This window comes from Notolepis coatsorum (assembly GCF_963971535.1).
Source record: "Notolepis coatsorum genome assembly, chromosome: 6".
Taxonomy (NCBI): domain Eukaryota; kingdom Metazoa; phylum Chordata; class Actinopteri; order Aulopiformes; family Paralepididae; genus Notolepis; species Notolepis coatsorum.
In genome coordinates this window covers 185,783,737-185,797,937 of record NC_140170.1, presented here as the reverse complement: position 1 = coordinate 185,797,937, position 14,201 = coordinate 185,783,737, and the positions used below count along the sequence as shown (strand labels likewise).

General features: G+C 45.3%; 1 protein-coding gene across 1 annotated transcript in view; it reads left to right on the top strand.

Moving 5' to 3' along the window:
• Positions 1 to 1,897: 1,897 nt before the first annotated feature.
• The window catches only part of LOC311229892 (filamin-B-like), a gene marked incomplete at its 3' end in the record, with an annotated part of 367,515 nt that continues 355,211 nt past the window's right edge, over positions 1,898 to 14,201 (top strand). The window contains 1 exon segment of the mRNA XM_084315961.1: positions 1,898 to 3,735. Coding sequence (XP_084172087.1) covers positions 3,538 to 3,735 — 198 coding nt within the window. The 5' untranslated portion in view covers positions 1,898 to 3,537.

The following is a 14,201-nucleotide window of genomic DNA, read 5'->3' as shown; positions in this document are numbered from 1 at the left end:
TCTCGAACGTCATGGAAAAAATAGTATACGAACAGATCGAAAAGTACCTTGCGGAAAAAAATCTAATCTACGAATTCCAATCTGGCTTCAGAACATCCCACTCCACTGACACATGCCTTCTCTACTTGAACGACCACATCAAACAAGAGGTGGACGCAGGCAAATACTGCGGCATGGTCATGCTGGACCTACAAAAGGCCTTCGACACTGTCAATCACACCATTCTGATTGACAAACTAAAAGCAATTGGTTTTGATAGTTTATCAGTGACCTGGATACAATCCTACCTGGAGGGGAGGGAACAGATGGTGGAGGTAAACGGTACCCTATCCCCCCCCCTCACAGTGAGCTGTGGGTGTTCCACAAGGAAGCATACTAGGACCGCTACTATTCCTAATTTATGCAAATGACATGTCGTCAGCTTGTGACTGCAACTTGTTCCTGTTTGCGGACGACTCAGCCCTGCTGGTCTCTGACAAGAGCAAGTTACAGGTTGAAAAAGCCCTCAGCTCGGAACTAGGCAAAATCTGCATATGGCTCGCCGACAACAAACTATCATTACACATGGGCAAAACAGAGTCCATTCTCTTCGGTTCAAATAACAAACTCAGCAAGACCGACGGCTTCTCGGTTACAGTGGGTGACAATATTATCACAAGGAAAGATGAAATTACCTACCTGGGTTCCATCCTAGAGGCTAATCTTTCCTGTGACAAAATGGCATCCAATGTAATAAAAAAAAGTCAACCAACAAACGCGATTCTTGTACCGGATCTCCTCTCTGGTAAACAAGAATACCCTGAAGACTCTAGCAGGAGCACTCATTCAAGGGTACTACGACTATGCTTGCACCTCATGGTACCAAAGCACCTCAAAGGCACTAAAAAACAAATTACAAACATCTCAAAACAAGCTAGTCAGACTACTGCTTGACCTGACTCCTAGAACCCACCTCACCCCTGTCCACTTTGACAACCTAGGATGGCTTAGAGTAGACGACAGAGTACAGCAACTTGCAATGGGCCTGGTCTACAAGATACACTACGCGACCAAGGTACCCATGTACATGTCAAAATACTTCCCAAAGGTCAGTGAATACCACGATCACAACACCAGAGGGAGCTCCACAAATCATGTAAAACCCAGATTCGGCTCAAACAAGGGACTAAACACGTTTCGCAATTATGCCACATCAATGTGGAACGCCCTACCTAAAGCTGTAAAGGAATGTGAATCACTACCCACTTTCAAAAACACTCTAAAAAAACACCTATGTGAGACTGCAATTCGAAACTGGCCCCTACAAATGTCCTAACCCAGTTGTACAGTAAATGACCAAGTAAGGCTTTGTCAGTATTCCAATGTACAGTGTAAAATGTGTGTGTCCCCCCTACCCAACCCCCCCCCCCCCCCCCCACCTCCAATGTACAGCCCTCACCCACCCACCCACCCACCCAACCCCACCCAACCTCCTCCAATGTACAGTTTCTACGCCAAATGTATATACACTCTTTTTCTGGACACTTTTGTATCACAAACAGTACTGTATTTGCAAATCTGATATGTCATAAATGTATAGATGTAGCAGTACTGTCTATCTGTATGTCATGTATGTCATAAATGTTATGATGAATTGAAAATGGGGGACCCTGATGTAAACAAGACGAAAGTCTTTCTCTGGTCTGCATCCCCTTAACAATTGTATGTATTGAGCTGTACTGTACTGTACCCATTCTGCAACCTGTTAATAAACTATTCAATCAATCAATCAAACCCTGCCTGGCGGTGTGTTCTCTCAGTATGGCGGCGGCTACTCGCGGAGGGAGGAGGTACAAGTTCTTGGAAATTCCTTGAATCCAGCAGCGAACACAGTAGTGTGGGAGGAGGAGGAGGAAGACAATAATAATTAAAACTGTCCAACGATACGAAACAATACTTCGACTGGAGAGGAGAAACATTTACAACGACGTCAACGCAACTTTGTGGCATTAACCCGCCGCGGGGGGAGTCGGTCGGTCGGGAGAGAGAGAGAGTGTGAGTGATGGTCTGTTCTGTCAGTTAGCTGCTCGGCTAGTAGCTCCATGCTAACTGGAGCTCACAGACTAACACACAGCCCACTTGAAGAGGAGGAGAAGCCGAGCAGACGGTCTTGTTTTCGGGGCAGGGGGGGATAGATGGGGATGATGGCATGGGGCCACCACCACTCTGGTTGAGAAGGGAGCAGAGAGAGCCTGGTTGGGGATCTGGTTGGACAAGTTTGTGTGAGTGAGCACTCGTTAGCCTCTAGCTAGCTTAGCCGTTAGCCTCTAGCTAGTCACATAGCAGCACGTTAGCCACTTTAGCTCGTTAGCCAGCGAGCTAACTCAGTGTAGCTGCAGCACAAGGAGCTCTCCCCGGCTAATATAATCCCCCCCGGTTCATCCACCGCGCTGTCAAGTGTTTCTGCGAAGGCGGTGTCGAGTTAAGTAACGACCGTATATTTGTTTATTAATAACCGCTTGGAGTGAGCAACGCGTTTATTGATTATGTGAGAGGGGGGCCCATGTTGTGTGTGAAACTCTGTTGTGCTGTTATTAGCTGGTTTCTGGAGACAGATTTATTGTGAAGGTGTATTCTGCAGGGAGTGGTTGGTTGGTAGCTAGCAGCAGGCTAAAGTATCAATCAGTGCAACAAGGTCACAGAGTGTAACATCATGGTGTGAGATGACTAACAGGTGACCACTACAGGTGACAGGTTAGCTAACTAACCCATGATGGCAGACTGAGGGTGTGTTCCTCCTACTAGTACTGACCAGGGAGAAACCTGCACTAGTCTGCTGCTTCACTGACCCCCAAACAGACCAGAACACAAGAGAGCTCGTATCATTTAGGTTGGACAGACTCATCTGGTTTCCCCCCTAGCGATTCAACGTATCGACTGATTTAAGAGGAGTCGTGGTTGTAGAGAGGCTAAAGATCATCTTCTATTATAGAGAGGCTAAAGATCATCTTCTATTATAGCGAGGCTAAAGATCATCTTCTATTATAGATCTTCTATTATAGCGAGGCTAAAGATCATCTTCTAGTGAATGACTGAGCTCCCCGCCTGTGTGTGAGTGTGTTGGACTAGTTTGATGGACGTGGGGGGCTGTTTGCCAGACTGTCACTATTCTAGCCAGCCATGTCTGTCTTGACACCGGGGGTCTGTACATAGTACCGGCTGTCATATATATGTGTCGTTATGTAGCTCAGTACTAGACGGCCATTCAAGGAATGTTGTGTCTATTTTATACCTGTTAGATTTTTTTTCAAAATTATATATATATATATATATAGTTTTGTCGTATTCAAGTTGAAAAGCACTGCAGCCGAGGCACTTGTGCACAATGGAAAATGTATATTAGTTAGTGCCTATACTTTAGAAGTACTAGCCAGTCCGGCCTAAACACGGGCCCATATCGTAGATTATTAGTGGGATAGTAATCGAAAGCCTGCCATTCTGGATCAAGAAACCATATCTTTCGTGTCTGGTTGGAGTAACACTCTCAAGCCATCATCAATGCCTTCTGCTCTGGCTGTGTTCGCCTGCCGCGCCAACTCTCACCCCTTCCAAGAGCGCCATGTCTACCTGGACGAGCCGGTCAAGATTGGGCGCTCGGTCGCCCGGTGCCGGCCTGCCCAGAACAACGCCACCTTCGACTGCAAGGTGCTGTCCCGGAACCACGCCTTGGTCTGGTTCGACCACAAGACGGGCAAGGTAAGACAAGATACACTTCATTGTCCCTGTATTTAATATTTATCTTACAGTGTACACTACAGTGGTAGGTAGCCATGGTAGAAGTCCTGCATCTATCCTGCATTAGTACTACAGTGGTAGCCATGGTAGCCATGGTAGAAGTCCTCCATCCTGCATTAGTACTACAGTGGTAGCCATGGCAGAAGTCCTCCATCCTGCATTAGTACTACAGTGGTAGCCATGGTAGAAGTCCTCCATCCTGCATTAGTACTTCAGTGGTAGCCATGGTAGAAGTCCTCCATCCTCCATTAGTACTACAGTGGTAGCCATGGTAGAAGTCCTCCATCCTGCATTAGTACTACAGTGGTAGCCATGGTAGAAGTCCTCCATCCTGCATTAGTACTACAGTGGTAGCCATGGTAGAAGTCATCCATCCTGCATTAGTACTTCAGTGGTAGCCATGGTAGAAGTCCTCCATCCTGCATTAGTACTACAGTGGTAGCCATGGCAGAAGTCCTCCATCCTGCATTAGTACTACAGTGGTAGCCATGGTAGAAGTCCTCCATCCTGCATTAGTACTACAGTAGTAGCCATGGTAGAAGTCCTCCATCCTGCATTAGTACTACAGTGGTAGCCATGGTAGAAGTCCTCCATCCTGCATTAGTACTACAGTGGTAGCCATGGTAGAAGTCATCCATCCTGCATTAGTACCACAGTGGTAGCCATGGTAGAAGTCATCCATCCTGCATTAGTACTTCAGTGGTAGCCATGGTAGAAGTCCTCCATCCTGCATTAGTACTACAGTGGTAGCCATGGTAGAAGTCATCCATCCTGCATTAGTACCACAGTGGTAGCCATGGTAGAAGTCATCCATCCTGCATTAGTACTTCAGTGGTAGCCATGGTAGAAGTCCTCCATCCTGCATTAGTACTACAGTGGTAGCCATGGTAGAAGTCCTCCATCCTGCATTAGTACCACAGTGGTAGCCATGGCAGAAGTCCTCATCCTGCATTAGTACTACAGTGGTAGCCATGGTAGAAGTCCTCCATCCTGCATTAGTACCACAGTGGTAGCCATGGCAGAAGTCCTCATCCTGCATTAGTACTACAGTGGTAGCCATGGTAGAAGTCATCCATCCTGCATTAGTACTACAGTGGTAGCCATGGTAGAAGTCCTCCATCCTGCATTAGTACTATAGCCATGGCAGAAGTCCTCCATCCTGCATTAGTACTACAGTGGTAGCCATGGTAGAAGTCCTCCATCCTGCATCTATCCTGCATTAGTAGTACTATAGTGGTAGCCATGCCCTCCATCCTACGTCTCTCCTACATTAGTACCACAGCCCCATCCTGCAGACCTGCACTGCAGCGCGACTACAGACGATTCTTTTTTGAATACTTAACACTAACAGTAGGGCATAATCCCCAATATTGCAACACATAATAACATTTCTCTTCTCTCACCTCTTGGGTTCGAGGCTCTGAGCTGCAGCAACCAGTGGGATCACATCAGTGTTTCCCACAGGATTTTGTGAGACTGGTGGGTGAACCTCGGCCCCTCTCTCTCTCTCTCTCTCTCTCTCTCTCTCTCTCTCTCTCTCTCTCTCTCTCTCTCTCTCTCTCTCTCTCTCTCTCTCTCTCTCTCTCTTAAGTTTTAAAGTTAAATGCATCAATCTGGTGCACGTTGAGAGCAAAATAAAGAGACTAGATCTATGATGAACTTTGTGCTCAAAACACAAAATCGACGAGCATACATTTGAGCCATCAAAGAAATGAAGCAAAAGTGGTTGAACCTGTGTTGAACTGGTTATATTAAATATACTGGATTACTATTTGTAACTGTGGCCATTATATGGTTTCATCATTTATATGTTATTTCAGTTTGTAAGTGTAATATTTGAGAATGTATTTATGTTTCATTTCTTATTTTCTTTATTATTTAATTTGCTACAATTTATAATATATTCATTTTGACGTCTGGTCATATATGGTGTCCCGTTAGGCTGCTGTCGCGTTTTTACCTTTGGAACTGATTAAGACACCTGCGAGCAAGCGGCAGGGATGGTCGGAGACTGGGACTGATTAAGACACCTGCGAGCAAGCGGCAGGAATGGTCAGAGACAAGTTGTACAGGCTCTCTAAATTCTAAGAGTGTACCACTATGTGTAGTGTACCACTATCAAGACTGTTACCAAGAACAGAAGAATAAGACCCCTTTTTATGTAGCATGCAGCCAACGAGTTTTCACGGTGGATTGGAGGACCAAGCCTTTAATAAACCCGTCGAAAGGAAACCACTTGTGTCTGCAGTGCTTGGAAGTTACACTATTACAACTACTACCACTGCCAATACTACAGTACTGATGCATCCCTATTGGCAAACTTTATATAAAAAAAAATATAAACTTTTTTCTTTTTTTTTCTTTTTATTAATAATTTTTTTTTGTTCATTATAAAACTGTGGCGGCACCAATTAGACTGTGGCGGCCCGCCACATTAATTAATTAATGGGAAACACTGGATCACTACACCTCCTGATCCACCCCAGCAGCAGCTGCTGCTGTACAGAAACACACCAGTTCAGATATCAAACCTAGAATAGAATAACATTGAAACAAGGACTTCATACGGTCCCAGGAACCTCCAGGACCCCCCAGGAACCCCCAGACACCCCCAGACACACCTTGCATTGTGAGGAGGAGGATGTCCTTCATCTCAAGCCCTGATTTAAATATTGCCCATCATCATACAGCTTGTCTGTCATCTGTCTTCTTAAGCTGAGGACTGGCTGAGAGACTGACTCTCTAGAGCAGGGGTTCCCAACCTTTTTTCCCCCAGGGACCCCCAAACATCTCTGATGAAATTCCTGGACCCCCCTCCTAATAAAATACCATAAAATACCTTTTTTTGTCATTTTAATAACAAACTGCTTATACACAGGCATATGCATCATAATTAGACCTAAGGGACACACCGAAATTTCGGCACAGAAAGTTTTCGGCCGAAAATGGCAAAAAATGGCCTTTCGGCTTTCGGCCGAAAGAGTTTTTTCACCGAAAATATATCACGAAACAGAAACAACCTTGCGTGTTGTTGTGATGATGTCGCGCTGTCGGGAGTCGCGCTGCCCCTATGTAAACTCTGCGCGCAACGCGTCCAACAAATGCGTCTTCAACATGCCTTTACATCCCCATTCACCATATGCCCGTCGCGGTAGGAGTGATCTATGCATATCATTTTGCGTGTTGTTGTGATGATGTCGCGCTGCCCCTATGTAAACTCTGCGCGCAACGCGTCCAACAAATGCGTCTTCAACATGCCTTTACATCCCCATTCACCATATGCCCGTCGCGGTTAATCACAGAGTGATCTAATATGCATATTATTCACATTTTGATGCTGTCTACTGTGCCGGGTCAAGCGAGCACATTCAGCTGGGGACTAGAAAGGTGCGCTCAGTAGAGCACAGATGTCCGCTGCGGCAGCCAGAGAAAAGATGGAATTAATGTACTGTATGCATTCAGAAGTGCTGAATAAATGTTTTATGGACCCATAATAGTGATTATTTATTATTTAAGTAAAGTTTTGCCATAATCATATATTTTTCCATAATCATAATGTTCCACAACATTGGTAAAAAAAAATCTATTCTATGAATCATTTTCGGCCTTTCGGCTTTCGGTTTTCGGCCAACTGTTTTCTATTTTCGGTATCGGTTTCGGCCAAGAATTTCCCATTCGGTGCATCCCTAATTAGACCCACTATGCTTCTTTGACTTGTGCCTTCAATCCCTAATGGTGAACGGTTTGCATTTATGTTGAATGAAGTAAGAATCCACTGCAGTAAAAATATCCTCATCTCGAGTGGTGGTAGTAAGGTTGACTGACATGAGAATGTCCTGCTTCAGATCCTCATTTTCGATATACTGCACATAAACTATGAGCACAGCCTCGTCTGCGACAGTTGTAGTTTCATCAAGTTGTATGGCAAATGGACCCTTTCTAAGCTTTTCTGACAGCTGCTGCTCGCAATCACTTGACATCTTATCAATTCGGTCTTTCACTACATTGTTCGAGAGTGGTATTGATTTTAGTTTATCCGCCACCTGTGGGCCGCACAGTTTCTAAACCATTTTGATGCAGGTTGGTTTGATGAGCTGCTCTCGCCAATATTGTGCGGTTTCTTTGCTTTTGCAATTAAAAGCGAACACTCAAAGGAGGCTTCGGTAGCCTTCTGTAAATCACTGCCACCCCTGCTCCACGCTACTCTAACATCAACAGGCTTGTTCGCCTTGAGAGACTGTTCTTTCCTCCGAAAAAAGTCTGGATCCTTCCCAACGGTTTCTGGGTGCTTAGACGCCTGATGTCTCTTCAGCTTACTGGGCTTCAGGCTCGAGTTTGCCAACTTTTCTCCACAAATCACACACTTAGGTCGTTTGTCTGGTCCCTCAGTGAAGCCCATGGTGATGTAATCTTCGCAATTGCTGTAGGTCCTAACTTTTTTTGCAGATGAGCTGCCGTCATCTCCTTTTCGTTTGTCACACATTTTCGCTTCTGGCGGCTGACTGCAGACGAGCCGAGAAAGTTAACTAGTGTGCTAGGCTAGCTGCAGAAAGTGATACAGTCAACTGATTCGCGTTTTAGCGGCTACCCAGTAGCCTACTGTTAACGTTCAAAAATCATGTCTAGATGTTTATTTATTTATCTTTATTGTTTATTGTAGTGGAGAGACTATTCATGCTTCTGATGATAAAAATATGCTAATTATTCCCAGGTTGGGAATCACTGCTCTAGAGTCTAGACCAGGGGTCGGCAACCTTTTTGACATGAAGTGCCAGTTTGAAATTATCTTGTTAACTAGTGTGTGCCATATCAACAATATTCCATCCATATACAGTAGGCTACATGCATCGTAACAGCATTTTAAAGATTTTTTTTTATCTCATAATCAGGTATTTTTAATGATAATTTTTACATTATTATTATAGGGATGCACGATAATTATCGGGCCGATATCAGCAATTATGACGTCATCCCGATAAACCGGTGTGGGTGAATTGGAATGAAGTGCGTTTGTTTTGACTGTAGGCTCCTCCCGTTTTGTCAGTACTGTGCTACGACTGACAGCGTGTGGTTTAGGAACAGGGCGTTTTACACAAATCCAGCGCTCCCTTTCTTGGCTGTGACGTAGCCACGCAAGTTTCTGGAAGCAGCGCGGACGTGAACAACAGAGATGGCCGCGCCGGTACTCGGAATTTCAGAGGAAAAAGTTTGCTTGCTATTTGTAATAAATGCAATGCAGAAGTTCCACAAGGAGGGAAAAGGGCAACAACTTGTAATACATCCAGCCCGACAGGTCATCTGCGGCATCACCACCGCCACGCCTGTGTGTTATTGTGTTAACTTAGAAGCCCATGACGACGCGAGGAGCTAAGCAAAGCTAGCCCCTTTCGTGGCTGTGATGCAACCCTTGGTTGAATACGCAGTCACTTATTGCTCCGTAGTAGCCAGGTTAATTTGCACCACCAAGGACTGCTTAAAAGCTAGCGGCTTGAGCCCCTGGGTCATTTTTGTCAAACTTCTTTAATTTAGCAAACTACTCGTCAATAGGTACAAGCGTGCTCTCGCCGTCGTCGTGGGCCCCCAACACCGTGGCGGTGGTGATGCCGCAGGTGACTTGTTGTGGTGGTGATGTGTCCACTCAAAGCCTCTTTTTCAAGGCTCCGCTTTGAAAAAAGAAGAACAAAAAGCTTCGAGCGTCTTAGGTTGGATGCACCACAAGCTGTTGACGGATTGTGAATTTTCATTTGGAAAAATAAATATGGTCACGTTATCAGTCAAAACGGTTGTCTTGGCTTTTGTTTCTGTTGTCTGGTTAGGTCACATTTAAGTTGGTGTTAAGTTATTGTCCTGGGAAGTCTTTTTATGTATTATTATTGTATTGTGATGTGTTTTGTTTCATGTTGAGAAACATTTTTTGATCAAAAAAAATATATACATTAAATTTTTTTTATAATACAATAAATATCGGCTTGAGGAGCATAAAGTTATCGGTATCGGTGTCAAAAAAGCAATATCGTGCATCCCTAATTATTAACCATATTATTATTATGGTTGTATCCTAGGGTGACCATATTTTGATTTCCAAAAATGCTGGCTCCAGCCTCGAGATACATAACGTCATAACCCCCTAAATCTGAATTGGGGGAAACAAAGCGATGGAGACAAACTGCTACATATATACATGAGATGACCATTTCACTCGCATTTGCCTATTCATTTTAATTTTGAGCGAAAAATAGACGAAAAAAAAGAGGAATCCGACGAGGGGGATTCGCAAGCCTCATCTAACGAGGTGTCGCAAGGTTTAACTGAGGCGGCTAACGTTAACATGACAGCACTCACGTTACCAGGCTAACGTCGAGCAGCCGTACTGTATTGTACCCATTAATCTGTTAATAAAGTTTTCAATCAATCAGACATGACGTAGCTCACGTTACCAAGCAATCGTGCGCAAAGTTCAGCACCACATGCATACAAGGTGGACGGCTCCCCTAGCCCGACACTTGCATACGCACACCCTCAAACACACACACACACACACACACACACCCTCAAACACACACACACACACACCCTCAAACACACACACACACACACCCTCAAACACACACACACACACACACACACACACACACACACACACACACACACACACACACACACACCCTCAAACACACACACACCCTCAAACACACACACACAAATCACACACACAAAGCACACACACAAAGCACAGGCACCTAGAGAGAGTTAGAGTCTTTATGGACAGATCTCTAATAAAATAAGGTTGTTTCTCAGTCTCTAAAAACACATCAATCCCAGGTAAGTGCATACATGTGCGCATGCATGAACATGCCACATATATGCGCGTATGCTCTATACGTGCACATTCAAGTTCATGTTCAAATAAACAGCTTCCTACCAGTCAGTGTGATGTGATCCCTGTTTTGCTTTGTCCCCAAATCGTCTTATTTTTTTTTATCCACTTTTTCTCCCATTTTCTATTTTTCTCCCATCCCAATTTCGTATCATCCAATTCAACCCTCCCCTGTCTCGAACGCTGTTTCTTGCCTCCCACAAGCCGGCTGCAATGTGGACTAAGTCATACATAGCACGAGTCCCCTCCGGTACTCGAGGTAACAGCAGTCGCATCTTTTCAACTGCGCGGCGCGATCTTTCAGCGTCGGGGGTCGCTTCCTGATTCTACTGTGCAGGCGCACCAACCGACCTGTAGGAGTCGCTGTCCACAACGCCTGATCCCCACCCATCAGTTTCCCACCCCCTTATACTGCCAATGTGTATTAGTACGGACGACCAGCTAAACTGAAAGCAATGTGGAGCGCTGGGCTCGAACAGGCGAACCCAGCGTCTCCAGTATTCGTGGTGAGCGCCTTGCCCACTGCACCACGTAGCCGCCCTCCCATATCGTCTTATGAACTCCGAAACATGTCTAAAACAGTCTGCCCTGCACCTTGCAGTCGGAGATTGAGCTCGTTGACGTGCCGCGTAATATCCGTGAGAAACAGTTTCACAACCCACTTCACTTCTCGTCCTCGAGTTCTGGCCGGGTAGTCTTGGCCTTTCTTTATCAAAGCAGCCGACAAACTGTTCCACAGCGTAGCCACCTAACCGCGGAGTAGAGCGGGACATGCAAGCTTTGTATTTCCTCGAGCAGTTAACTATGAAGTTAACAATCGTTGCCACTGTAGCCATAACCTCATTAAGAACATTTTCCAAACATAAAGCACACATAAAGCTCATTTACCTTTTAGCTTTCTTAGCTAGCGGGATCATGACATCTACAACTATGCAGAACGCAACCGCGGCACTGTGTATGATTACCATGGGAGCGGGAGGCCCCACACACCTCCACACACACACTTTAAACATACAACTCACTGCAGCACCCACTTTAACCACTTTAGAACACCTAAGCACACTTTATATTTATCGGTAAAGAATTTGCACTACAACCCATACCTCATTACACCTTACTGTAAATTATATTGTACCTAAATTGTACCTCATCCCACTTCTGCTTTGCACTGTATAGTATATTGTATGGTAACTCAGTTACTTCTACTCTACATGGAGCATTGTATATATGTATATACTGAACATTTTTGTCTACGTACTTTACTTCTATTTTATACTTGCTAGTTGCTATACTTATTTTATTATCTATTTTTGTCTAGCACAGTCTCTGGAGCGAAACAGAAAGAAGCATTTTGTATAAAAGTATTCTGTACTTCTAGGGGCGGCTACGTGGCGTAGTGGGCAAGGCGCTCGCCACGAATGACGGAGACGCTGGGCTTGCCTGTTCGAGCCCAGCGCTCCACATTGCTTTCAGTTTAGCTGGTCGTTCATACTAATACACATTGGCCGTATTAGGGGGTGGGAAACTGATGGGTGGGGATCGGGCGTTGTGGACAGCGACTCCTACAGGCCGGTTGGTGCGCCTGCGCAGTAGAATCAGGAAGTGTCGGGGGCAGCGTGAGCCTCCCACGCGTTACTCCTCGACACTGAGAGATCGAGCTGCGCAGGTGAAAAGATGCGACTGCTGTTACCTCAAGTATCGGAGGTGACTCGTGCTATGTATGACTTAGTCCACATTGCAGCCGGCTTGTGGGAGGCAAGAAACAGCGTTCGTGACAGGGGAGGGTTGAATTGGATGATACGAAATTGGGATGGGAGAAAAATATAGAAAATGGGAGAAAAAGTAGATAAAAAAAAAAAAGTATTCTTTACTTCTGTATGACAACTAATAAAGAAACTTGAAACTTGATATTATGATAAATACAGTTATATTTATGATAAAGACAGGTTTCCTGACAGTAAGAGCAGGTCCCACAGTGATATTTATGATAAAGACAGGTTTCCTGACAATGAGAGCAGGTTTCACAGTGATATTTATCATAAAGACAGTGATATTTATAATAAAGACAGTGATATTTATGATAAAGACAGGTTTCCTGACCGTGAGAGCAGGTTCCACAGTGATATTTATAATCACACACCTCAATCAAACTAAATAAAAAAAATGTGTAGCCAATGGCTGTTCAAGAGGTGATTTGACATGTCATAGGGAGGGGTGTGCAAAAGAGTCGACTTACAAAAAGGATTTCAACAAGATAAATGCGGCAACAGTCCAGTGCTAAATATTAAAAGTGAAGTAAAAAAAGAAAAGAAAAAAAGATTTTTTAAATTTTCTTTGTCAATGGGTGCTGCGTGCCTAGGGTTGCCGACCCCTGGTCTAGACCAATGAAAGCTCTGCTGGCTTACTCTGTTTACGCCTCATAGAGCAAGTTACACGATGCACATTCATGTTCTGGACACAAGCAAATATCACTGTAGTTAACCCTTTCACTGTCACACGACGACAGCCGGTTAACCCTTTCACTGTGACAATACAGAAGGTTAGCCCTTTACTCACAGTTAACGTCTGACCGTTTAGCTCAACTGGTAAGGCCGCTGGCTGTGGATCCTATGGTCACAGGTTCAAGTCCCTTGCTTCCAAACGTTTTTTTTTTTTTTTTTTTACGTTAATTAATTTATCCACTCTGGTTGGATGGTGTATTGTACTCGTAACTGTGTACAACTATTAGGTTAGTAGTCAAGTCAAACCTGTGTGTTCTGTTTCCTCAACGAGGGTGAGTGTAGGAGCTGTCACTCATATCGGATCACATCCTGTGGAACGTCGGGCTGTGTGTGACACATGCGCAGATGAAACGCGTCCGCGCTGCCATTGGATCTGAAGCGGCTAAATGAAATCTCAGCCTCCCTGTTATGTCATGTGTGTCTCCTGCTGGCTGCTCTGTGTGTCTGGGCCTGTCCGCTCTCTCAGGGGAGAGAACAGGTTCAACTGGCTCCGGAGCGGAGGGGAGGGAGGGGAGGGGAGAGAGGAGGGGAGAGGGAGGGGGGAGAGGGAGAGGGAGGGGAGGGAGAGGGAGGAGAGGAGAGGAGAGGAGGGGAGAGGAGAGAGAGCAGAGGAGAGGAGAGGAGGGAGAGGAGGGGAGGGGAGAGAGGAGGGGAGAGGAGGGGAGAGGAGGGAGAGAGGAGGGAGAGAGGAGTGGAGGGGAGAGAGGAGAGGAGAGAGGAGAGGAGGGGAGAGAGGAGAGGAGTGGAGGGGGAGGAGGGGAGAGAGAGGAGGGGAGAGAGGAGGGGAGGGGAGGAGGGGAGGGCAGGGCTCTACAGTGCGACTATTTCACTCGCATTTGCCCCTAAAAATAGATGTGTGAACTGGAAAAATAATTTAGGAGCACAGTCTGTGAGTAATGGCTTTGCGTAGTGGGCGTGTCAAGGTGCAATTGTCATTTCATAATAGACACGTGACAGAGCAGACTTGACTTACTTGACTTAATCCTCTTTACCCCGTTGGGGGGCATAACTTATTCTAGTCTTACCAATAGCAATAGATTTTAGAAGAA